Raw genomic sequence first — 25522 nt, forward strand, 5'->3', positions numbered from 1 at the left:
TATAATAAAAAGCATTTGCTGTCAATTAGCCTTAAATTTGGAGGTTTTTTCATCGGTATTATTTGCTTTATAAAACAGTGATAGAAAATTTAATTTTTAATTTGTATTTTTTATTGAAGTATAGTCGATTTATAATGTGTTAATTTCTGGTGTACAGCATAGTGATTGTTATACATATATGTTCCTTTTCATATTCTTTTTCATTATAGGCTGTTACAAGGTACTGAATCTAGTTCCTTGTGCTATGCAATAGGACCTTGTTATTTTAAAAGTTAATTTTAAATAGCATTGTAATTTATTCAACATTAAAGTTCATAATTATGACCAGAAACAGAATTTTTAAAATACCAGCCACTATCAAGGAAGATGGTCAGACCACCCTCCTAAATTCCTCAGTCAGAATTCTGATGACTCTAGCATTTTCCTAGGAATGAGCACTGTTTTCTAAGGGCTTCAGCACCTTTCTAGGTCCAGATGCTCTTGGTTGAGACAAGGTCCTGGGAAGGCACACGGTTTCTCTCTCCTGCAGCAATCAGAGCTGGCACGTGCTTAATCTAACACCCTTCTGCTTGGAAATGTTTCAGGTTGTACCATCTTTGAAAACTGCAAGAGTTGCCGAAACGGCTCATGGGGGGGTACCCTGGATGACTTCTACGTGAAGGGGATCTACTGTGCAGAGTGCCGCGCCGGCTGGTATGGAGGAGACTGCATGCGTGAGTAGCCCCTGACCTAGCTCCATCTCCAGTGCGTGCTCCTTTAAAATTCCAGCTTGCCATGGGCTAAGGTTTATCTTGGTGGAATCTGAGTTCCGGAAAGCTTATGGCCAGAGGGCTTTCTAGGTAAGGCTAGAAAAAACAAAGATATGTTTCCATCTGCTGGGTGTGGATTGTAGACATCTGTTTGGAATTGGCCACGGGAGGTTTTCCTCTGCTCTTAAATCTTCCCCTCTCTCCTAAATGAAGCCAGGGCATTCTGCACACAGCGTGCCTCGTGCCCATTCCAGAAGCAATTGTGTGTATCATTGGTCAGCAAGCAGTGAATAAGGCTTCAAAAATGCTAAGTCTGTAATGGATTTTAAATATGAATTTCTATTGGAAAACTTCTTGAATCCTGAGTTAAAATTCCTGGAACCCACCTCACATTGTCAGCATGCCACTTGTCCCAGGAAAGGGATTCTTTCTGGGTTCTGCTTGATCTCCAAGAATTACTTAATCTTTATTAGTGTTCCCCTCTGAGTTCCAATAATCCTTTGAAAGTGGAGTAGCAATCTAACCTGTCCCTGGGTTTAAGATTTCCTTCTGCAGCAAGCTGATGGTGAACAGCTCTCTGAGAGCCAGGATCTGGAGCAACGTGCAAACTGCTATTATTTCATTAAGCCTATTTCACACGTTCCCTATTTCAATCAGAGCAGTCAGAATGCTCTTAGAGTATTGTAGGTATTCTTTGCCTGATCCAGCCTATAGCAAAATGCAAGAGTCTAGGGCGAAGGGTGAGGAAGATACCTAAGTCTGTGGATTTCAGACTGCTTGTTCTCAGCCACAGTACTCATCTGCCTCCCACTGGTGAAGTCCTCCTCAGCTCTATTTTCTCTGTATAGTGGGGTATGAAATCTCTAATGATAGCAAAGTAGAAGGGAAGCTGAGGCTTCGGAGTACAAAGTTTTCATATAGCCACGTGATGAATGAGGAAATGTGCCAGCTAGTGGTAAGTTAAAGCATATCCAGGCAAGGTTGAGGACCCAGTTGAACCTGGAACTCCTGTGTAGGTGATGCAGCCAGGACAGGTTGGTGATGCTCTCCAGCAGTATGGTAGCAGAGATGAATAAAATCAGTCATTTGATTGATCCAAGAGTTGGCCGAGACATGATTGTTCAGAGATGCAGGTTGGGTTGGGTATGAAATCAAAAAGAACCTCATAGAGAAAGAATACAGACCAGAGGTCTCAATGCAATGGAAAAGAAGGCTTAGTGGTAATAAAGCAGTGGAACATGTAGGTGGAAGCAATATTGTGGTCAGAGAATAGAATTTCTAAGTTGAAGCTGTCAGGGGCAGTGGTGATGATAATATGTTCATATATATTCATCAGTTGTTGCTGTGTAACAAACAACCTCAAAAGCATAGATGTGTATTTTTCTCTCTCATGGGTCTGTGAATTGACTGGGGCTTAGATGTTTTCAGCTGGGCTGGCTTGGGTTGAGCTTTAGGGTTCAGGGCTCAGGCCAAAGGGGCTTGGGATGTGGTCTTCTCCGAGTGGGTAACAGAAACACAAGAGGCCAAGCCAAACACACAGCCACATTTAAGGCCTCTGCTCACAATACACTCACTCTCATTCCAAGGAAGTCATATGGCTAAGCCCCAGATCAGTCAATTGTGAGAGTATAATCCATCCCAAGGGGAAGGGTACAAATATTTCTTAAACAATACTCTAAACACTCTGTGTGAGTAAGAGGGTTTGTTTAGGGGACAGTCAGAGAAGGGAAAGAATATTTGTATGCAGGAGGTCAATAAAGCAAAGACTAACAATACGGAAGGACTGCAGTTGCCCAAAGAAATCCTGTAGGTGTGTCTTTCCAAATAGCACCTGTTGGTTGGGTCTTGGGTTTAGTCTCAGTGTAAGAGTTGACTGTGTATGGGGTCCGACTGGTTGGGTGAGTGATGGTGTCCATGTGTAGGATCAAAGCTTTCTCAAGGACAGCAGAACTGGCTCAGGGCAACCCAACACCACCATCACTAGCAGGCAGGCAGAGCAGAGCACGTATGCCCCCATTCATTCGTCTACCCATCCATTCAAAAAATATTTCTTGAATGGGTGCTTCTAGGTGTAATGATGAGCAAGTCAGATGTAGTCACTGCCATCTTGGAGCTTGCAATTTAGAGAGGAGAGACCCCCCCCAAAAAAAAACCTGGAGTGTGGTCAGTGCTATGAAACAAAGTAATGCTCATACTCCTGTCTCATTCTGTGTTGACTCAGTTCTGTGATGCTTGTTCTGAAAGCCTCGTTCCACACAATGTATGTGATCTGATCACAGCCACATACACAGAGAGAGCATTTCCTATGGATCAATGGGCTGGTCACCAGGGAAAACAGCCCATCCATGGAAGCAGAGCTTGACCATAAGAAGACATCAATATGATGTTATTAGATTCTTATCTTCCCTAGCTCATACTGGCTAAATAAATGTGAAGGAAATTCATAGGAGGAAGTATTCACTTCGGTATATGTTGAATGCCTGCCTAATGCCGGGCAGGATGCTGCCTGCCTCTACTAAGGGGCTGCTAAACACACGGATGGCCTGTTCATGGTGGGGCACAGTGATGGAGCCACGTGGCAGTGCAAGCATTTGCCCAGTAGATGGCACCCAAGTGATCCTTTCAGACTATTTAATTCTGGAGGAGGAGGGCTTCCTGCTGAGAACCATTGTAGAGCCCTGGCATTTTTTCCTGAGTGCCCGAGTGCTGTATAGAACCTTAGAAGGAAAGAGGAGTGCCAGGCAAATGCCAGAAAGGATCAAACTCTCTTATATTTGTGTTATAGAGCTTTTGGTACTGAGCAGATGTGGTAACACCTTTATTTGCTCACTGTCCTTGACAGTGCTTGTCACCAGTGGTACTAACCTAACTCAGCACAGTCTTAAAATCCACTATGTGAGTGATTCATTCATAACTGTTGACAAGTTGTATTAACCAAAAGAATTGGAGAAGGGCCGGAGATCACTGAGCCTCGAAGAGAACTTTCCTCACTTCTTCCTGGCCAGGAAAGTTTGCTTTAGTAATCTCAGAATATCCAGGCCAAGGAGCTGATTCCTTCTCCATTTTTCATTTGGAAAAAATTTAAATACACAGAGTTGAAAGAATGCAACATTCATCCTTTACCTGGATTTACCCATTATTATCGTTTCCCCACATTTGACTTTCTCTTTTTCTGCAGTATGGACTCATGAATTTTCACTTTTTCCCCCATGTTTCATAATGCTATCATCATTTTTTTGATACTCAAATTGTCCCAGAATTGGCCACTGAAGACCCTTTAGGCCGGCGTTACTGCATTCTCTGAGCACTCCCTTGCTTCTTGGCCCCCAGAAATGTTTCAAGTTCACCTTGATTGTTTATGTACAGGTCCTGGAACCAGCCATTTCTCCACGAATCCTGGTTCCTTTGTGGGGAATTGTATTTAGGAACTGTGATTTGGTGCTGGCTTTGAGAGGCGCTAATATCTAAAGTGAAAAACAAGGCTTCCTTTCAGAGCTCCTTAAACTGAAAAGTTTGACATTTTTGATCATGGCTGATGGCCAGTTCCTGTGCTCCTTTGCCTCTATCTATAATATGGCTAAGAAAATAAACTGTATCAAGGGCCTATAATCTCTCCCCACAAATCCTCTCTCATCTATGTTGCTTTCCTAACCTTCTAACCTCCGCTAGATCCTTCAGAGCCTGAGAGGTTGGCATCACTTCAGGGCTACCTAGAAGTGGGGCACCTGGGTAGCTCTCAGGTCCTCTCATATACGTATCTTGTGGTGGCTGAGGAACTCGGTCTGAAGGCCAAGTTAAATAAACTCCACTCTGAAGACCAGCAGAATGATTCCACTTAAGAGCTCAACTTCCCAGTTTGAGAACCTCTCACAAAACTGTGTCACGGGGGAGACAAACGATTAAATGAACAACCATTTTCAAGTATCAGAGTGGCTGGGATTGTGGGCCAGTTCACAGGTGAGCCATGCAGTCACTCCTGGGCATCTGGTTATTCCTGAGCCTCTGATAAAAGCTGAGCACGCATTTTGAACCAGGCATTGTTCTCAGTCCCTCCACGTATAACTCAGTAACCCTCATCACAGCCGTTTTTCAGGTGAGAGCGCTGAGGCACAGAGGGCTTGAGACCCTTTCCTGCTTGCTGCTTGCTAAGTGGCAGAGCTGAGATGCCAACTCAGAAGCTAGGCCCCAGAGCCCGGTCTCTCATCCTTTATACCAAACCACGTCTTGGCGTGAGAGGCCATGGAGGTCCCCTCTTTGAGTGCTTATCTGGGGACCAGTGCCTGTCTGAGGGCCTAGCAGGTCAGGGTAGGATGAACCAAATCACAGGGAAGTGCGAGCTTCCTTCTGGCTCCTGGTCTGGGGTGCAGGTCATGCCATGTCCTCATCCAGGCTTCTGTGCTGCCATCACTGTCGGGGCTCCTGGGCCTAAAGGGTTTAGGGCTTTAGCCAATGATATAAAGAGGCTCTAAGGAGCTCCTGGAGCAGTGGATCAGAACCCGGGCTCTCACCTGTGGTTCTGGTGCCAGTATAGTGTCTCAGATCCAGCAAGAGCAAGAGAAACGCCATTTATTATTTCTATGTACCAGGTGCTTTGCTAAATGCTTTACATACAATATCTATCTCATTTAATCCTTAAGCAAATGAAAAATCAACCACAGCAGGTGGTGGTTACTGCTATTATTCTCATTCCCAAATGAGGGAACCTTGGTTTAGAAGATCTAGAGAACTTGTCTGGGGTCTGGATGCAGGGTATCCTCTGTCTAGGGCAGAACAGTGAACACTGTCAGATGCAGCTGGAAAAAGCCTGAACTGAGATTAGGACCCGGTCTGGCTCCACAGGCTGCCCCTTAACCAGTGGATGAGTCCTGCCTCCTGAGTCATCATGGAAGGAGGAAAGAAAATGCTGACACCTGTCTATGAATGCCTTCTTTAGTCCTCCCCGACCCCGGCCCAAGAGGCAAGTTTAAAGGAAAAAAAAAACCCTACGACTTCTCAGTAGTGTGTTGTGTCTCTCTCCTGCCCCTTCCTCCTTACCCCCACCCCCGACCTGGATATAACAAGACTTGTCTGGATGCTGGGGTGTTCATTTTTGTTGGGAACCTTCCAGCTCTCTTTTTAGTTTGGAAATGAATGAAGACTTCCTTTCAGCTCTGTTGAAGCAGAGTCTCTCCAGCCCTGTCTCCCGTCTGGGTTTGTAGCAACAGGGAAGGATGAAGGGGGTGCCGGGTTGGAGATGAGGCCAGGATTTGAGATCCCAGGGGACAGTCTGACTTGGCTGGCAAATTTCCCTGTAAACACACACACACCCTCTTCCCTTGCAGCAAGACATTGTCAGGGAATCTGAGCACGTCTTCTGGGCCATTGCCATCCTGGTCTTTCAGACTCAGGACCACCTGCTTGGTTGGCTGGCAGTACTTCCTTGGCGGGGACACTCAGCTGTGTTCACTGTTCTGGCCTAGACTGAGGGGTGCAGTGAGTCTGCCCTGCACCCAGGCCCATGGACTCCTGGGTAGAGGTGGCAGTGGGAAGGGGGCTGAAGGAGTCACTTGATGTGAGGAGGGAGTGAGGTCCTTCTCCTCTTCCCTGTGCCTAATACCCTCCCCTCAAGCACATTTCTGAGAAGTGGCTTCTTTGTCTCTGGCTGATTGGAACTTGTCCTCCGTCTTGGAGCTGACTCTGCCCTCCCCTCCAGTATGAGAAGGAAAACGTCGTGAAGAACTGAGACATCACGTGTGGCTGGGAGTCCTGGTTGCTCCTGAAGGACTGCCTCTGGGCCCCAGAAACAAGTGGTCTCACATCTCAAGTGGTCAGGGACTGGTGCCCGGGTCGGGGTGGGGCCGTGAGCCCTCCTAAGGCTGCATGAGACCCTGGGGCTGGCCAAAGGCGGAATGGTCTTGCCAAGGAGACCTGCCTGGGGATGGGGGCTGTCTCCCCCTGGACCTGAGTGGGGGGCCCAGTGACACTGCTCTCTGATTCCAGGGGAAAAAAAAAAACAGTAACAGCAGGCATCATCTGCTGCTGGCTCTAACTTGGGGTCCCTGCAGGAGGTTTGCTGCAGAGCTGGGATTTAACACCTTGTGGCTGGGAAGTTGCCAGTCACTGAGGGGTGGAGGCTGTGCGGGAAGATTTCTTTTTTTATCTCTCACACCCAGGGTGTCACTTCCACAGCTGGGCGGCAGATGGGCCAATGGGGGTGATGGGGAGTGTGAGGTGTGCAGGAAGAAGGGATGCGTGTTTCAAAAAGTTTGGGAAGAAGCGAAGATACAATATTTCTTTTTTGGGGAGGGTGGAAAAATCCTGCTGCTTCAAAATGGAGTGGGAGAGGGCTAGGTCAGAAGCCCCTCAGATAGTTCGGTGTATTAGCAGAGTCCCAGCGCTGGTACTAGACAGGTCCTAGTTCAAATCCCTGCTCTGCCACCAACTAGCAATAGCCAACATTTGCTGGCGTTGCTGCTAAGGGTTTTCCGTGCACAACCCAAGTCTCCCAAAGCTTGTGAAGTAGGTGCTGGTTTTCGTCCTACTTGGCTCAGGTTTACTGAGGTTCTGAGAGATGAAGTAACTTGCCCAAGGCCACACAGCCAGTGACGCTAAAGCTGACGCTCAAACCAATGGCAGTGGGACTTCGAAGTCACATTGTAACCACTGCCTTGCAGTTAAAACAGTGATGTTCCATCTTTGGACTTTCTGGCCGTCTGGCCATAGAGAGATCGCCTAACTTCTCCCATCCTTAGAGTTCCGCATCTGGGGAATGGGGAGATGGATGCTGTTCTCCTAGGTTCTTTGTGAAGATTAAACAGAGACTGTGTAAGTCTTTTAGCCAGTCCCTGGCCTGTAACAATACCATCATTCATTCAACAACTATTTCTTGAACACCTATGATATGCCGGTTTCCATTCTAGGTGTACCAGCAGAAGAGGTCCCAGCTCTACCAAAGGGAGTAAACCAATGAACTAGATAATTTCAGATAGTGATATGTGTTACAAAGAAGACAGAATCGGGTAAATGACGGGGACCATAGAAACACAGAGGTCTATTTTAGTCGGGTGGTTCAGGGAGACTTCTTTTTTAGGAAGTGGTAATTGAGTTTAATTCCCAAAGGAAGGAGATGTGGAAGAAGATGAATCTTCTGGGTTAAGGGAATATCGGTGTAAGGCCTGAAGTCAGGCCAGAAAGGAGTTCGTTTGGCTGGAGCGGCATGAGCAGCAGCAGACGGGTTTGTAGTGGAGACCAGCCACTGGCAGGTCTGGGCGGTCAGCGAGGCAGGGCCGTGAATGTTGCAGGAAGGTGCTTGTGCAGTGGACAGCCTTTAGAGGGTCTAATCAGGAGAGTAATGTGATCTAATTTATTCATTTCAAAGGGGGCTTGGGCTGCTATGTGGAGCATGGAAAGTTGGGAGACAGGGATGGATGCGAGGAGGCTGGGATTGCAGAGGGAGACGATGGAGGCGGGGCCCAGACGAGAGCCCCGCGTGGGAAGTGGTGGAAGGTGCTTCCCACTGATGGGACCATGCAGCAGCAGCGAACATCTTAATGATGGGAAGACTGGTGTAACCTGGCAGGCGTTTTCACAAAAGCCACAAGCCTCAGACCTCAAAGCTTATCAAAAGCAGAGTTTGAGCTGTATTCCTAGCACTATAGAAATGTTACCGCCATCATCTTGTCATGAGGCACTCTCCGCTGTTGATGTTTTTCTTTTGAGCAATGGGAACTTACATCGGGAGGTTAACTGCACATCCAGAGTTAGTGAGGTCAGGCTAGGTTCTCTGCAGAACAGGGTTAGATAAACTTCTTCTGTAAAGGGGCAGGTGGTAAATATTTTCATTTTTGTGGATTCTGCTGTCTCTTTTTGCAACTGCTCAACTCTGCATTTATAGCTGGAAAGCAGCCTTAGACAATGCATTGAAATGGGTGTGGCTCTGTGCCAATAAAACTTTATTTATAAAAACAGGCCATACGCCACCGTATTTGGCCCCATGGATCATAGTTTGCCAACTCTGGTAGAAAATACCATTTATTTACATGACCCAGATAATTTTTGTTCTATAAACTCTTGTAAAACTAGGATGCATCTTACACACCTCTGCTTAACTTAACATTAGAAGATATGATAACATTTAATGAAGACTCAGTTGTTCACTGGTTTTCAAATGTTGGGGATTCCTTGGAGGTAACTCAGAGAACCAAGGTGATAGTGAGGGTGGAGGGCTGGGGGCCTCAGCTTCCGCTTCAACCAGGACCCTCTCTTGGATCCATTTTTTAAGTTAAATTGGCAGTCTTCACAACAGTCTGTTTGAAAAAAAAGGATTTGGGAGCTAGAAAAAAAAATTGCAAACCACTAATCCAGTCCAACTGGTCAGAGTTCATGTCCCCCTTTCCATGCCGTGCATTAGGGAGGCCTGTATTAGGTAACTGCTCTTAGATCAAATTGGTACATAAATTTTCTAACTGGCTGGAGGGAGGTCAGGAAGGAGTTGCTTTGGGGTTATATTTGTGGGGTAGAGAATGTGAAGGGAACACAGACTAAAGGGGTTAATGTAGATTTAAACTCCGACTAGGGTTACAAGGTCCCATGTAATGCTGTGGGGAGGGTCTGCTTTCTGAGCCTTGTAAGGTGGCGGCAGCGGGCTGGCATGTGGCAGTCTTGGGGAGGTAGGATGAGAGAGTGCCTTGGACTTTACATTCAGACACAGTTAGGTTTGAATCTCTGCTCTGTCACTTACTAGCTAGACAAGTTATTTATTTAATCTCTGGATATCCATTTTTCCATCTGGAAAATTGGAATGACACCACTTCCTGTCTCAAGCCGTTGTGCAGATTAAGTGAATTCACAATTCATTGCCAGTGCCTAGTGCTTTGCCAGGTGCTTAAGAAATAGTAATTTCCTTCTCTGCCCTGTTCTCAGGGGTGTGGGATGTGTTCGGAGGCTATGAGACCTTCCACCATCTCTTTCCTGTTATCTCCGATTTTCATGCCCCGATCTTCTCTTCTCAGGTTGTGGCCAGGTCCTACGAGTCCCGAAGGGTCAGATTTTGTTGGAGAGCTACCCGCTAAATGCTCACTGCGAATGGACCATTCACGCCAACCCTGGGTTTATCATCCAGCTAAGGTAAGGGGCTGGGATCAGAATTAGGGAGTCTGAGGTTGCAAGGAAACACAGTAACAGGACCAAAGATGCTGGATCCTAGGAACCAAGGGCTAACCATCAGCATGTTATTCTTAAAAGCAGAAAATGTATATTAGAGCCTTTTCCTTTACCTCTCAGTGATTTTGTGGGTTAAGGTCTGGGAAAACCTGCAGCTAATTAAATGCTTGTCACTCACTGCCCAAGGATGGTGGGACTTAAGTGGTGGTGACCCAAGGGCAATGCGAACACAGCAAAACACTGAGAGCAATCTATGCCACACTCCTGCCCCCCGCCACAGATCTTTACCAAGTCTTCCTATTCACTCAGTACTAGGCTGGATTCTGTGGGAGGGAAGGGAAGAAATAAGAAGGACAGAGATAACCTTCAAGGAATTTGTACTCTAGGTTGAAGTTTATGCTCGTCACAGCTCCTTTCATTGCTGTTCTCAGAAAACAACCTCCTCTCCCCCAAAAAACTGATTCATTTGTGTGGGAGATAAGTCATTTCTTCTTATGGAGCTTTGGGGTCCTCAAAAATGTTTAATTCACACCATAGTCCAAAGTATAGACCCAGTTTTATTGTTAACTATAGTTAAATAACATGAGAGTGTCCTGTTTTTTGTTCTTGCTTTTTAGGTCCCTGTGCTATACAGTAGGACCTTGTTTATCTATTTTTATATATATTGGTGTGTATATATGAATCCCAAGCCCCTAATTGATTCCTCTCCTTCGCCTTTGGTAACCATAAATTTGTTTCCTTTGTCTATGAGTCTATTTCTGTTTTGTAAGTAAGTTCATTTGTATTATTTTGCAGATTCCACATATAAGTGATATCATGTGATATTTGTCTTTCTCTGACTTACTTCACTTAATATGATAATCTCTAGGTCCACGCACATTGCTGCAAATGGCATTATTTCATTCTTTTTTATGGCTGAGTAGTATTCCCTCATATATCTGTACCACATCTTCTTTATCCATTCCTCTGTCAATGGGCACTTAGGTTACTTTTATGGAGAGTGTCTTGTTTTGTGAGGACTGTTCACTGCTGCATCCAGGTGCTTGGAACAGTACATGGTACACACCAGAGGTGTTTGGTAGATCCTTGTTGCATGAATAAAGTTGAAAGAACTGCTCCCTGCCTCCGGTGCCTCTCCTGGCAAACACCTCAGTTCTTCCTCTCTAGGGAAGCAGAGTGGCCTGCTCACCACTAGGACTTCTAGGGATGTTGTCTACCTAGCTGTTCTTTTTTCTAACCAGTTGGCAGGTTGGCGGTGATGGATATATCTATCTTCTAGGGCACAGACTTTAAAATACTTTCCAGATTGATCAATGCACCTGGAGGTTGCCACATGCCAGCTGGTTCCTCAGAGGCTCTCTGTCCTTCAGGAGGGGCAACATGGTACCCTGCACTGGACGGATCCAGCAAAACAAGTCCCCTTCTCAATCCCCCTCAACAAAGCTGCCCTTCTCTGAGATCCAGGATGCAAAAGAGATCTCCCTCCTGCAACCACATCAAACGAAAATCCAAAATGGTGGAGGGTACCATTGAAAAGTGTATTACCTGCCTAGGAAAGGGCCCCAGGAAGACTTGGAAACATATGGATTTCTTTCCTGCTCATCAAACCTGGACCTGATGGCCAAGGATAATAATAATGGTGGAAATACTCTGAAACCTGTGTATAATGTTCAGCCAAACGCTGACAGTCATACCTAATGCCCCATTTTCTGTCACCTACCATAGCTGGGGCACCACAAAATCTATTTTCTTACCTGCAAAAATCATCTCAAGTCCATACACTGTCTCTATTGCCAACATTCTACTTTAAACTGCTGCCATCTCTCACCTGGATTCTCTCACGGCCTTCTAACTGGCTGTGCAGTTCCTCTTTTCAGAGTGAGTAGAGTGATCCTTTAAAATCCTCAATCAAATCCTTATTCTGTTGTTGAAACCTTCCAGGGGTTTCCTGTTGGCCTTGGAATGAAATCTGATCTCCTCACCACACAGGATCTGTCTCCTGCTCTCCTCGCCAACCTCAGTTTATACCACTCTCCCCAATAAGCACCACCTTGCAGCATCCCTGACTTCTTTCAGTCCCTCAAATGTGCCAAGCTCATGACTGCCTCGGGGCCTTTGCACTTACAGATTCCCCTACCTGGACTGCTCTTCCCCATGACCTTTGCATCACTGGCTCCATTTCATCAGTTAAGAGTCTGCTCAGATATCGTGTCTGCAGAGAGGTCTTCCTTTGACCGCATTATGTGAAAAGCTTACCCTCCCCAGTTACTCTCTATGCTCTTACCTAGTTTATTTTCTTCATAGGGCTTAACACTCTCTGGAATTCCCTTGTTTTGTGGTTTCCTTGCTTATTGTCTGTCTCCCAAATCAGAGCTCTGTGAGGGTAGGCACTGTGTCTATTTGGGGCATTGCTTTCAGCACCTAGAATAGCGTCTGACACAGAGCTGACCTGCTACAAATACGGGTTGAATAAGTGAATCAATGAATGAACATATGAATGTAAATACAAGTTGCAATGTCTCATGTTCCAGTTTCAGAAAAAGCCACGATCTCTACTGGGTGGTAGCCTTGTCCCCACTCCTCCCCTCGCCCCTCCCTCCTCTCCCTTTCCAGACTAAGACCCCAAAGCTCAGAGGAAGAATTGATCGCTCAAAGCCCTCAGTGAGTTAGTGGTGGCGTCTGGATGAGAAGTCAGGTCCTTACATGCTACCTCGTGTTTCACAAAGTATAATTACTAGGATTTACACTCCTTTACAAAAGGTTTTGTGATAAAAATTTTTGTAAAATAAACACTGGTCACACTCAGTTATTTTTTATTTGTTTACTTTTTTCAGTAAGACCTCTAAGAGCATTTAGAATATTCTGACTGTTCTCTAACTCTGGCACTTGAAGTTTTTACCCAAGGTGGTAGAAATAGCACTAGTCTCAACTTTTCAGGTTGGAGTTCTGAGTTTTCTGTCTATTCCTACTTCTCCCAGATGTCAGGGAGAAGATACAGATGGACATTTTGTGGACTCGATACTCAGGCATTCCCTTGGGAATCTTCTGAAAAATGCCTTTTCCTTTCTTGCCCTAGGATGTGGCTGCCTCTTCCCATCTCTTGGAGTTGGGAGCTTAGGATTGTCTTCTGCCTTTTTGATCTGATGCATCCCAATATTTCCAAACCCAAGACTCCTTTGAGGGAATCACAGATTCACTGGCTCTCCTTCAGTTCTGAAATTCTGATCTGGTGCTACTTTTTCTACCCTCTGGGGTGAGAATCATTGCTACCAAGAAGATCATTACCTTCTGATCTTTTCATTGAACAGAAGAGTGTGCAGAGAGTTTTTCCCTTTACTCAGCCTTGCAAGACAACATGCACTTTTCTACTCACCAGCTGTGAAAATACAAAAGAGTATCCATTCCATTGTGTATTCAACAATGTCTGCTTAGTGTCTCTATCTGCCAAGCGCTGTGTTAGGCACAAACCATGGTGGAATAAGACAGACGACGCACCGTACCCTCAAGGAATTTGCAGTCTAGAGGAGGAGATGGGCACACACACTCCCAAAGTCAAGGAGATAAATATGAGAAATTAAAATTTGTGTACACATTATGAATAGAACAAAGGACCTTCTTTAGAAAGAGTTGTCAGGGAAGCCTCTTTGAGGAGAGAATATTTAAGCTGAGGCCTGAGGATAGGAAGGAAGCAGCCATGCAGTCTGGGAGGAAACGTGTCCCTGGAAGAGGTGCCAGTGTGTGCAGAGACTGTGAATGGCACATGGCGCCCCCTTCACCTGGGCATGCATGTACACACACACACACACACCCAGGACACCTACACACATTAGAAGAAATTCACCTGACCTCAAGTCCTCCTGGATCATTTTTCTATCAGCTCTGGCCAGTGGCACCACTCTCCCAAAAACTGTTGATCTTCTGGCCTTGAAGTTGCCCAGGGGCCTAAGGACCCTTGGGGGCCCACCTGTTTCCTGTGTCACCCTCTGCACCCACAGGTTTGTCATGTTGAGCCTGGAGTTTGACTACATGTGCCAGTACGACTATGTGGAGGTCCGCGACGGGGACAGCAGCGACAGCCAGATCATCAGGCGTTTCTGTGGCAACGAGCGGCCAGCTCCCATCCGAAGCACGGGCTCCTCCCTCCACGTCCTCTTCCACTCAGATGGCTCCAAGAACTTCGACGGCTTCCATGCCATTTTTGAGGAGATCACAGGTGAGGGCCAGGGAGACGAATGCAGCATTTTCTGGCTGCGCTCCTGACAATCTTTCCTTCCTACGTGCTCCCTTCTCCCCACCCAGCCTTGCTAAAACCCAGCGCGCCGGGTTCTCAGAAGCAACCTACACAATAAGAAGGAGGAGAGGGATGGCAGGGGATAGTTCAGAAATGCTCACCAGAACCAGAGCTGGGAATTATTCCCTCCCTTGTGCAGACCCTGAAGCACCGAGAGGCCAAGTAACTTGTCTGTGGTCACACAGCTATGGGGATGGAAACAGGAATTTGCATACCTTGACTCTGAGCTTATACTTTGGGCTCTCAGGGTTAAGAGCATTAGCTTTAGATCTCTGGAAGATTAAGCTGTGTGACCTTGGACAAGTTCTGCTTCTCCGGGCCTCAGTTTCCTTATCAGTGAATAAACGTGTAACCATAGCTCTTGCTTCATTAAGGAGGCTCTGCGAGACAGAACAGGTGCTGACCTTAGCACGGTGTCTGCACATAGGAGGCCCTCATAGCTGCCCTGCCCCAGGCCTGCCCCCAGCCTTCCTTGTTATCTTTCAGATAGGTGTTCAGAGTCTTAGACTACACAGGAAATGCCACTTATTTTGTGAGTAACTCCGCGTCTGACTTTTACCTCCTGTCTCGCTCACATTAGAAAGTCAGATTTGACCAAAATGCTCAATCCCAAGAAAACATCAGTTCTTTCTCCTCTGAGACTGGACTGCATCAGGTTTCACAAAATAAATTCCAGCTTGATGTTTTATTTTTTTTTAATACTGAATTAAAAATTTTGCACTGGCATTTTGACCATCAGCGCCTCCCTATGGAAGGGATGATACAGAAATCTCAGGAAAGGGGGCAGGTGGTAGTGGAGTCAGTCTTTCTCCAGCCCCAACCTTTCGGCAAGACCAGCTGGCCCCCCACCCTTGCCAACCTGCTGCCCCTGAGAATGTGCCCGCACGTGCACGAGCTCTCAGCAGTTGCTCCCGTGATCTGCGTGCCCGCCTCCTCCCCGGGATCTCCTGGGCGTTCCAGATGCTTTGTTTTGAGGTGTAGTCTGCCTGTGGCTGAAGCCTTGCCCCTGGGTGACAGCCTGCCAGGTGAGGCTGAGATGCGTCTGTGGCTGCTTATGGCAGTCAGGGAAGCCAGCTGGAGGTGGTGATGGCTCTCCAGCTTGTGACTGAGGGGAGCATCAGGAGGGTTTCTTTCTCAGCCTCCCCTGGAGGACTCTGGGAACTCTGATCTGCGTTGTCCAATAGTCAGACAGAGCACTTCCCGTTTCTCAAACACAGGTATGTCCCACCTGTGCTCCAATCATTCCCCCTGACTGAAGCCACCTCCCCCACACCTGCACGTCCCATCCTTTGGGCCCTGTCAGGTTTCTCCTCCTCTGTTAAACCTTTCCCCTTGCTCCCATGGGCTGTGGCTTCGCCCTGTTTTGAATGTAGTGTAGCATTTTCTCTCTTTTCTAACACTCAGTGAATCGTGCTTCAGGTTGGAGTCATTGTGTGCCTTTTGTCAAAAAGCTTTGATCTGATGAGTTGGATCTCCTGCTCATCTTTGTGTCTCTACCGTGACTTACACAGAGCCAGCACTCAGTTCAGGCTTGTTGGACCTGGCCCAGTGAGACATTTCTACACCCGGGTAAATGAACGTGGGATTGATGGGTAACAAGCAGACCAGTGTTTCCCAAAGTGTTCTCTGTAGAAAAGTGGTTCCCAGGACGCTCTGTAAAATGCAGTCTGACAGGTCAAAAAAACCAGTGAAAGGTGGAACATTACATGCGCTCTTAGAAATTCACAATGCACATAAGAGCGTGGAATGTTCTGTGAAGTTCAAATGTTTCGAGAAGTAAAGAAATCTGGTCAGTGGTCATCTAACACCGTAGCATTTCCCTACCTTATCTGTGACCATACCTCTCAACATCTCAAGGGACTACTGTTTACAGAATGCACATTTGGAAATTCTTGTGTACGCTTTCAACAGTGTCCCAAAGACCATTTTCCAGTTCCTTTCCCCCAGTACCCAGGATGCTGAGCATCCTTGAAAAAAGATGATCTCAAGCTCCCCCAGGCTGAGGAGTCCCCACGGGAGGGGGCAAAGTGTGCTTCTGCGTTAATCCCGGGGTGCTCCTGTTTGTATTATTTGTGTTTTTGTTGTTTTGTGCTGCCTCAGACTATAGGTGAATGGAGCGTCATTCTAGGGTCTTGGAAAACAACAAATCAGCAGCGTTTGACAGGTAATGAGTACCTGTTTTAGGCAGTCTCAAACAATGGCAATATGAATTCAAGAAAAGGAGTAAAAAATTTTTTTTGCAAGAGGACTTTAAGAGACGAGTCAAAAACCCTGGTCCAGACTCCAGGCTTGAAGAAACTGACTCACTGCAGAGTGGCACTTAGAGAAATTGCCTTCTCTCTTACAGCGTGTTCCTCGTCCCCTTGTTTCCATGACGGCACCTGCCTCCTTGACAGCACCGGATCTTACAAGTGTGCCTGCCTGGCAGGCTACACCGGGCAGCACTGTGAAAACCGTGAGTGTGCCCCCGGGGTGGGAGTTAAGGCGTCACATGGGGCTGGTGTGGAGAGGGTTCTGGGAGCTTGCGGGGTGTGTTGTATCCTGGAGTCTAGGACAGTCTGTCCAAGATGGCGCATAACCTGTGCACCCCCATTGAGTGGATTTCAAGAGGGCCGGGCTGCCTCTGAATCAGGATATCTGCAATCACTCAGGTTTGCCCTCACCTGCTGCAAATATCTTTCAACAAGATATACCTTTAGTGGCTTCCAATAATATTCTGAGCTCAAAAACACTGAGAAAGGATCAACAGCAGAAAGCCACCATTGTAAACTCTCCTGGGGCCCAGAGTCTGAACTCCCTGTCCTTCCCATGATCTGAGTTTTGGAGTCATGCTCCAGGGCACCATTCATTGTGTTGCTGGAGCCCTGCACTGGTGATGATAAATGTGTAGGGTGACAACGAGCCCGTTTCCCAGGGACAGTCCCTGTTGATGCATTTTTGTCTGGGCATGCTTATTAATAGTATGCTGTTTTGCGCTCAGGTGTCCTGAATTGGATGACAAAGTTCATGATCATCCTGTAAATACGAGACCAGGCTAAATGAGTCATAGACAAAGCAATATTAAAGAGGGACTACTTTGTACTGAGTTCTCTGGAGATGCTGGAGAAATCATACCTTGTCGTTCTCTGAAGGAACTGATCCTGAGTTGGGAGATAAGGTCCGTGTGTCTCTAGTAGTTCTTGGGCAGGCCTGGGATGCGATGGGGCTACGGGAGGCGGTGCGGCACAGCAGAGCCGTAGAGGAAAGAAATCTGCCAACAATGGAGAGCCACACATCATCTCTGGGACAGCTCCCCTTCTGCTGTAGCCACTCAGGTCCCCCACCACCTCCTGCCTGAGCCATATCCTGGCTGCCCCATTGGGTCACCCATGCTTTCCCATTCTTACAGACAGAAGTCAAAAGCAGATCAGTAGTAGCGCTCGGTAAGCTGAGGTCAAGCAAGCAGCAGAAATAAGAAGAAAGGAATTCAAAGAAATGATTCACTCCAAAGCAGATAGGCATTTCTAATTCATGTTCTTGAAAGACAGGACATGACTCTTCTCTGATGTTAGATTCCAGCTTTTTCTAGATTAGAGAAACTAGAACATGTATCTGACATGTATCTTTGCCCCTGGGAAGAGTACACGCTGACCACTGCATATGGCGGCATCAGGTGGCACGCAGCTCAGTGGTGCAGTGCCCAGGACTGTGCCATTGGCTGAGAGGAGCTTAAACACAATGATCAGAAGTCACTTATCCAGGGTCTCTGGTAACCAAGACCCTGTGTATGACATGGGGTCCGAACAGAAGTTTGAGACCTAAAAACAGGTGTCACAGACTACAGCTGTCTGCACGGAATGAGATGTGCAGAAGAACAAGAAGAATCAAAATTTGGGGGAAAGCCAAGGAGGAGAGATAATGACCTAGACGGGGGCTTTCCTGAAGCAGATCCTGACAAGAGAATGTGTGTGCAGGTGATGTATTAAGGACCTGCCTTCAGGAGAAGCTAGTAAGGGGTGGGGAAGCTGGGCTGGAAGGGAAGGAAGCCAAGCAAAGGCGTGACTTCAGGCAACATCCCAGCCTTAGTGGCAATAGATAGTGGAATCTGGGATGTAAAGTACATCTCAGAGGGTGTCCTGGCTTTAAAGCAGACAGCGGGGCTTTCCTATTCCAACTGCAATCAGTGACTGGCTGAGGGGTGCCTTGGGCAAATAGGAGGACATGCTTGACTTCCTATGCGTGTGTGAGAGTGGTTCCATTAACCCTTGAGCAATCGAAGAGTTGGTAGTTGCAGGCCGTTGGAAGTAACAGAATATAGATGGTGCCGGGGAGGGGAGGTGAAGGGCATCCAAAGACAGAGCACCAAGAGTGTCTGCTACCATCACTTCTAGCTGGCACACACGCATAACTTTGTGGTCATCCTGTATAGAAAGGGCCTGGTCTGACAGCATTGTATAAAGTTCATGCATCTTTCAATTAATTTCATGAATTATCCTTGCAAACAGTGCAGACAGAAGCTGGTTTCAGTAGTGTGTCCTTGAGTGTGATTGCATTCTACTAAAAGCATCCCTCGCTTTGGGGCGGCACAGCTGACCTGAGTGAGATCATGCCGGATGCTTAGAAAATGATGTTCTGCTTCGTGGTTGCTGCCTCATTTAAGTCTGCTGTGTGTGCAAGGCAGAGAAGAGAAATGCTGCTTCCCCTTTGTTTCAAAAATTTGGATAGAGAGTGATTCTGGAGGCTTGACAATGGTGAATCCTGAGCTCTAGCCTTTAGATTCAGAAGGGGAACAAAAAGAAAAAAAAAAAAGAGGAAGGCTTAAATTCTTGATGAACTAACTGTATGGTATTGGGGCTTTGATAACCAAAGGTAAAATTGGAGAGAGGTAAAAAAAATCAGCAAATTCATCAAAATGTCTTTAAGAAGCTGAGTCAAATGGTGGGGGTGGGGAGAGGGAAGGAAATTGGTCCAAAAGTTGTGATTAAAATATTTATGAGTAGCTATTGAGCCAAAAATTGACTCCTCGGCCTTGTTATTCTATCCAGGAAAAAAAAAATAAAGCAAAACAAATAAACATGATAAAAAGAATGTAAAATATGTCATTATGAACTGATTCATAATGTAATTCACTGTCTCAAATCACTTTTGGACTCAAAATATCAGTGTAATTCCCTGAAGGACCCTGTACTTGTGACGGGGTGAAGATACTGGTGGTGGATATCTGATATGCCATTAGCTGGCATCCACGTGGGGGTCCAAATGTTTGGTTATTTTCCATAAGATTTAGGTTTGTTTTTCCTTCTAGGAAATTTAGCAAGAATTCTGACTAACTCCATAAGGAAATCATCACAATTGGCTGCGGCAGTTCACCGTGTAATTTCTGAATAAACCCTAACCATTTTTCCAGAGCAGTCTATCATCTAGAAAAAGAAAAAAGAAAAAAAAAAGCTTGACTTTATTGTTTTTCTCATTAGGATCTCAAACAACTGAAAAAACCTCCCTGGAGAATATCCTTTCAAAATTAACAAGCAATCCAAGGATTCTGGGATTCTCCAAACTCTGAAATGCCCACATTGGATGAGGCACATGTTTTTAAAAAAAGGCTTTAAAGGTGCCAAAGCAAATTTTAATGAAAATTCCATCTTTTATTTATGTAGCGCCAAATCTGATGAGGGGAAACCAGTTTGTCGTTGCCGCTTTAATGATCTGCTCTCTTAAGTCTTTGTGGAAAGATAGATGATTCTTTTAGCAAATCATGGATTTGAAGTACAGGGTGCAAGGCACTGGTCCCCATCAAATTCAAGACCAGAGGCCAGAATTCCATGTATCCCACGTTGGTCAATATCTCTCAGACACCATTCTCGCCACGTGTCTTGGTGAGGCTCCAGAGGCTGGACTGATGAGCTCTGGTTCCCATCCTGTCCCATCATCCAGTTCTCTCAAAGGACTTCCCTTTCCGGGGGAGGCCCACATGTCTCTCTTTCCTAGAGCATCCTGATTGACTATGCTCTGTCTTTGTGTATGTCTGTGAGGACAAGTGGAATAGAAATAGATTTTCTACTGAGTTACAGGAGAAATATATACTTGTAAAAATAATCAAACAACAGGGAAGTGTATAGAATAAAAAGAGAACCTTGTTTTCTCTGACCAGTCCTGGTTCCCAGAGGAACCACTGTTGTCAACTTCCAAACTTTTGTCTGTGGTGTGCACACCTAAATTGTCTATATGTCATTATTTTAGAACAGTGGTTCTCAGTGAAGAGGGGGTGATTTTGTCCCCCACTCCCACCCCCAGGGGACTTTCAGCAAACTGCAAACTTTGTTGGTTGTTGTAACAGCAGGGGGGAGTGGTGTGCTACTGGCCTTCAGCGGGGTAGAGGCCAGGGGTGCTGGTAAACATCCCCCCATGCACGGTGCAGCCTCCACCACAGAGAGTGATCCAGCCCAAAGGTCAGTAGAGCTCCAGTTGGGAAACCCTGTTTTAAACAGAAGTGGATTAAAGTATACATATAATTTTTCAACGTATTTTCATCACTCATTTCATAGATATTTTTTCCAGGTCAGTCCATGTTGATCTCCCTCATTTGAAAATGACTGCTGAGGGACCCCATTATTTGGATCTATACAATCATATAATTGTCCCATCCCTTAAGATGGACTTGATATCATGGCTAATATTTTTACTGTGCTGCAGACAGCTATAGTGAATATCCTAACGTGTTTCTTTGTTTATATGTAGAAGTATTTTTGTAAGATAAGTTCCCAAGGGTTGAACTGTTAGTTCAAAGGGTGCATGTATTTAAACTTTTGAGAACTGTTGCCAAAATGGTCACCAGAAGATTTTACCAATTTACAGGATGAGCCATTATAAACACCAGTCCTCAAAATAAGAATTAGAACATGCATGTCAGAAACTAGGGTCTAGCCGTGTCAAGCTGGAAATAGACTTATTTTTAAAGGAATTCTGTGGGTCTGAGGGCAGATGTCTCGTTCAGATTTTGTGGGGTGGTAGATAAGGAATAAGACAGTCAACAGAGGTCTGCCCTGTTCAGTTAGAGAGTGAGAGAGCCCCGAGGTCCGCCTGCAAGGGCAGCGACCCCAGCCTTCTCCTTAAGTTGTTTCCCAAGGAGGAACGACCTTGCCCTGCTCCCAGGTGACCTCCTCTGAGAGTAAAAAAAAAAGGGGGGGAGGGGGCCCCCAAGTTCTGGGACCAAGCTCACCTCCTGCCAGCACCCTCCATGACCCCAGCCTTCCTGGGCCACCCTGTAAGAGACTGGGGCCCCTTTTTTCCTCTGAAGTTTCCTGTTTCTTTGTATGGAACACAAGAACAAAATGAGTTCTTGAGTAAATGGTCGGAATCTTGTTTTGGAAAAGTGGAGAGCAAGGGATTCATTGCCCCGCTCCAGTTTCCATCTTGCCTTTGTTCCTTGGCCCAGTTGACGGGGCCGGGCTGCCCCCCCTGCATCCTAATGAAGGGAGATGAAACGGGCTGAGTCTCGGGCACAATGCTCACTCTGCCGGCTCTGACGCGTCTTGGAACAAAACAGATCGGCTTCCACCAATTAAAGAAAAATGGTGTCTCAGGATTCATTTGGGTTCTGGAGCATCAGAAGGTTTCCCACTAGCCTGTCCCAAGGACTGGGAAGAAAAGGGCCCAGGAGGAGAGACCCACTTTCCACTGAGGCTTCAAAGGGGCCACCCGCATTTCCCATCCGAATAAAGGATTGGGAACTTCGGGTTTTCACCGAAACGTTGGCACTGATGCAGCTAAGACCCGAAGGGTCACAATCGCCTCTCCCGTCACAGATAAATAACGTGTCTCAGGCTTGGTGGAATTCATGCAGATTGTTCTAAGACCTCTCAGGTGAAGCATTTTAAAAATGGAGTTACTTTTTTCACAGTTCTAAAGGCCTGTTTCATCCTTAATGTATGGAAGACAGGTGTACCTTTGTCCACCATGAGATGGTGCAGCCAAGGATGAAGAGCTTGGTACCTGGCACTGGGGAGATCAGGCAGGGCTCTACAGAAAGACCTTGGTTGGACTCTAAGCCTGCAGTTTACCAGCCTGGTAAATCTCAAACAAGTCATTTATCTCCTATGAGTCTCAGTTTCTCCACTTACACATTCCAGAAAGATATTATCAAGTACTTCTCAAGGGTAGTAGCAGGGATGGAATGAGATGATTCATATAAGGCACTGAATTGACTAATAGAAACAGTTACTCTCATCACTGCTTCTGGCCCCACGTGGCCCTTTAAATGTTTGGCAGAAAATGGGGGATTCTCTAGATAAGGGATTAGGGTAACTACCAGTTTCTACAAACTGGATGGTCATGACAAACCTTTCTCAGGGTCCCAGGGTTTAAGATTCTTCCAGGATTTTCTAAGTTTTCTCTGTGAACTGTTCCTCCTGACTCCTTGCCAGACACGAAGTATGACTCCCGGTACACCTGCATCCAGGCAAGAAAGAGCTGCTTTTAAACGACAGCTAGACACTGCGATGCCATTGTCATAAAGAAACCCTGGATCCCAGGGGAGGACACACACACTGGCGTGATGGATGAGGAGTCTTTGTTGCCAGGACAGCCAGGAGAGGGGGCTGTTAGAGATGATAAATGGAGGAAGATCAGGGGGAACTGGATTGGGGAACTCCAGAGCAGGTTGCCCCATGCATCATGCTATCTGGTCAGCCTCCTTTCTTCTCAGGGTTTTTTTAAATTTTTTATTTTTGTATTGAAGTATAGTCAGTTTACAATGTGTCAGTTTCTGGTGTACAGCATAATGTTTCAGTCATACATATGCATACACATATTTGTTTCCATATTCTTTTTCATTATAGTTTACTACAAGCTATTGAATATAGTTCCCTGCGCTATACAGTATAAACTTGTTGTTGATCTGTTTTATATACAGTAATTAGTATTTGCCAATCTCGAGCTCCCAACTTATCCCTTCCCACATCCTTCCCCCACACTGTAACCATGTTTGTTTACTATGTCTGTGAGTCTGCTTCTGTTTTGTAAGTAAGTTCATTTCTGTTTTTTTTTTTAAGATTCCACATATAAGTGATATCATTTTCATGGAGTTTTTTAATAGTCACTCATTTAACATGGAGAATGCTCTATGTCAGTCCCCTGTGGTTATGTAGGAAGCCAAGGTTCCAGAGCATCCCTCACATATTTTATTAGATCACCAGAATAGAAAAGCGAATACACAGTCTGGCTTGAGAGAGGATGAGGGGTGTAGGAATAACTCCATGGAAAACAGTCCCGGGGAATCCGTGGTTGTTACCCACCAGCAGTTGATAACCCAGAGCCTTCAGAGATGGGAGGAACCCTGGGAAGATGACTAGTGGGCTACTCACTTCTTAACCATGTCCTTGGACCTGAGCCTCCTGTCTGCTCTCCTCCCTAACATGGAGATTAATCTCTGCCATCCTTCTTAGCGTGTTCAGTGGGATGCCATCGCATTTGGAAAGCAAAAGCTGTCACTGAACACAGCTGCCCTTATGTGGTTATCAAGATATTTGTTTGTATAATTCAGGGGAAAGTTTCCTTTTCATTTGGATCATTCCTTATTGGGTAAATCTGAGTCTACAGAGAACTTTTGACATTTTCGCTCTCACTCTGCTGGGCTCTGTGGGCCTGTGACCTTAAGAGGTTAAGACCAAGAGGTTAAGGGGTTAAGACCAAGGCATTGCTTCTTCTCATTCAAGGTGAGATGATTGGGGTTGGCTTATAGGGGGTGCATTTTGCTAATCAGCAGTCGTTTTAGTTATGGATGGCGCTCCAGCCAAATAATAGGACAGGCAAGGCCTCATATACAGCCCTCCAGTCAGACGGGCTCCCAGAGCTTGGGATGGAGTGCCAGCAGTGTGAAATGGGCCAGACCCACCGCTGTTTTCCCGAGACCTTGCTTCCGCGTGCCTGCTCCTGGTCAGGGTCCTCTCGGCTTGTGCTTTGGCAAATGAGGTCACTGAGGCAGGACTTACTGCAGGGGGCAGATTTTGCTTTGGTTCTGGGTTAAGAGGTAATTCATTAGAGCTGGGATGGACTGGATGCCTGTGGCGAGTAGCGGGAGGGAAATGCAAAGAGTAGAAGAACTTGAGGGCAAAGCAGAATTAATCCTGACGGAAACGAACATCCCTGCCATCCCAGAGCTGGAGACTGACTCCAGCCCCTTGACGAAGGCTGCAGAGCCCCGGCTTGTCCTTAAAGGCCCCTGCCTTGTGGGGCGCTCACTGCCTGTCCCTCACCCTCCTTCTGAAGATGATCGCTTCCTCTCTGCAAAACACAAGGCAGTGTGGGTGTCCAAGTATTAAAAATAACAAAAGTAGTTATTCTCACTGTTCTCAATATAGGCCGGGCTCTGTGTTTTATGTGACATCTCCTTTAATTGTCACAACGTCCCCCTGGGGTAGGTACTATCATCCTCCCCACTTTGCAGACTCATCCAGCCAGACACTTTTGAGTATCAGTTAGGTACCAGGCACTGGGGAGATGAGGAAGGGCTCTACATTTTCCTTCCATTTGGCAGAACCACAAAACAATGTCAGTCTTGGCCTTTTTCTGGTGCAGAAGAGAGCGGTCATGCCATACATTTCCCGGCTGCATCTTTCCCTAGTAAGGCCTTTGGTGATGGTGACGGTGGTGATGAGAATGATTAAGTTGGTGGAATCTCTTAGGGCTCAATGTGCTCAGTAGCTCAGGAGGCTTCTGCAAGTTCATTCTGTTCATCCCCAAGGCTAAATAGGATAGAATTGTCTTGTTTGGGTCATTTTCACTGTGAATATTTTTTTTAATTGAAAAGTCGACTGTGAATGCCGCTGGAGGATGTTTCCCCTAGTCGTTTATTGTTGTCACCCACCCCAACTCCCACCCCCATCCCCAGGAGCGGACTTAGAAACCTTCTGAGATTTGTGGGAGCCCTAAGCAGTCTTACTGAGCACATCCACTGGGTAGAAAACAGCTATGTTTTATAGTTACATTGGGTACCTATCGACTCTACCAAATGAGGATGTATCAGGTTGATTTTGAACAAAAGTCGAATGACCAAGACTTTCTTAAGATGTATTGAAGCTGACTTGTCTCTTAGGCACAGCGAGTTTCAGCTGGCTAATGAAATAGGCCATCCAAACATCAGAAAAGTGGTATTCGAAGGACATCGTGTACCAGGAGCCAGGAGCCAAGGACAATACTGATTAAGATCAAATAGCTAATTGTAAGCCTCAGCCTCCAAATTGCTGCCAGATGAATAAAGAGCAGTGTGGGCAGTCCAAGTATAATTTCACATGGGTACTGTCTCATTCACAACCTTGGAGGGCTGGAAAACACCAGGGAGGCAGCATTCCATTGGCTGGACAGG

General features: G+C 46.2%; 1 protein-coding gene across 2 annotated transcripts in view; it reads left to right on the top strand.

Annotated features, from left to right (window-relative positions):
- PAMR1 (peptidase domain containing associated with muscle regeneration 1) overlaps window positions 1-25522 on the top strand; it is a 148136-nt gene that overhangs the window by 104455 nt on the left and 18159 nt on the right. For both annotated transcript variants that reach the window (XM_031459796.2, XM_011000589.3), the window contains 4 exons: window positions 585-713; window positions 9740-9854; window positions 13886-14103; window positions 16529-16636. In XM_031459796.2, the coding sequence (XP_031315656.2) occupies window positions 585-713; window positions 9740-9854; window positions 13886-14103; window positions 16529-16636 (570 nt within the window). The remainder of the gene's footprint in view (window positions 1-584; window positions 714-9739; window positions 9855-13885; window positions 14104-16528; window positions 16637-25522) is intronic.

This window comes from Camelus dromedarius, chromosome 12, assembly GCF_036321535.1.
Source record: "Camelus dromedarius isolate mCamDro1 chromosome 12, mCamDro1.pat, whole genome shotgun sequence".
Lineage (NCBI taxonomy): Eukaryota > Metazoa > Chordata > Mammalia > Artiodactyla > Camelidae > Camelus > Camelus dromedarius.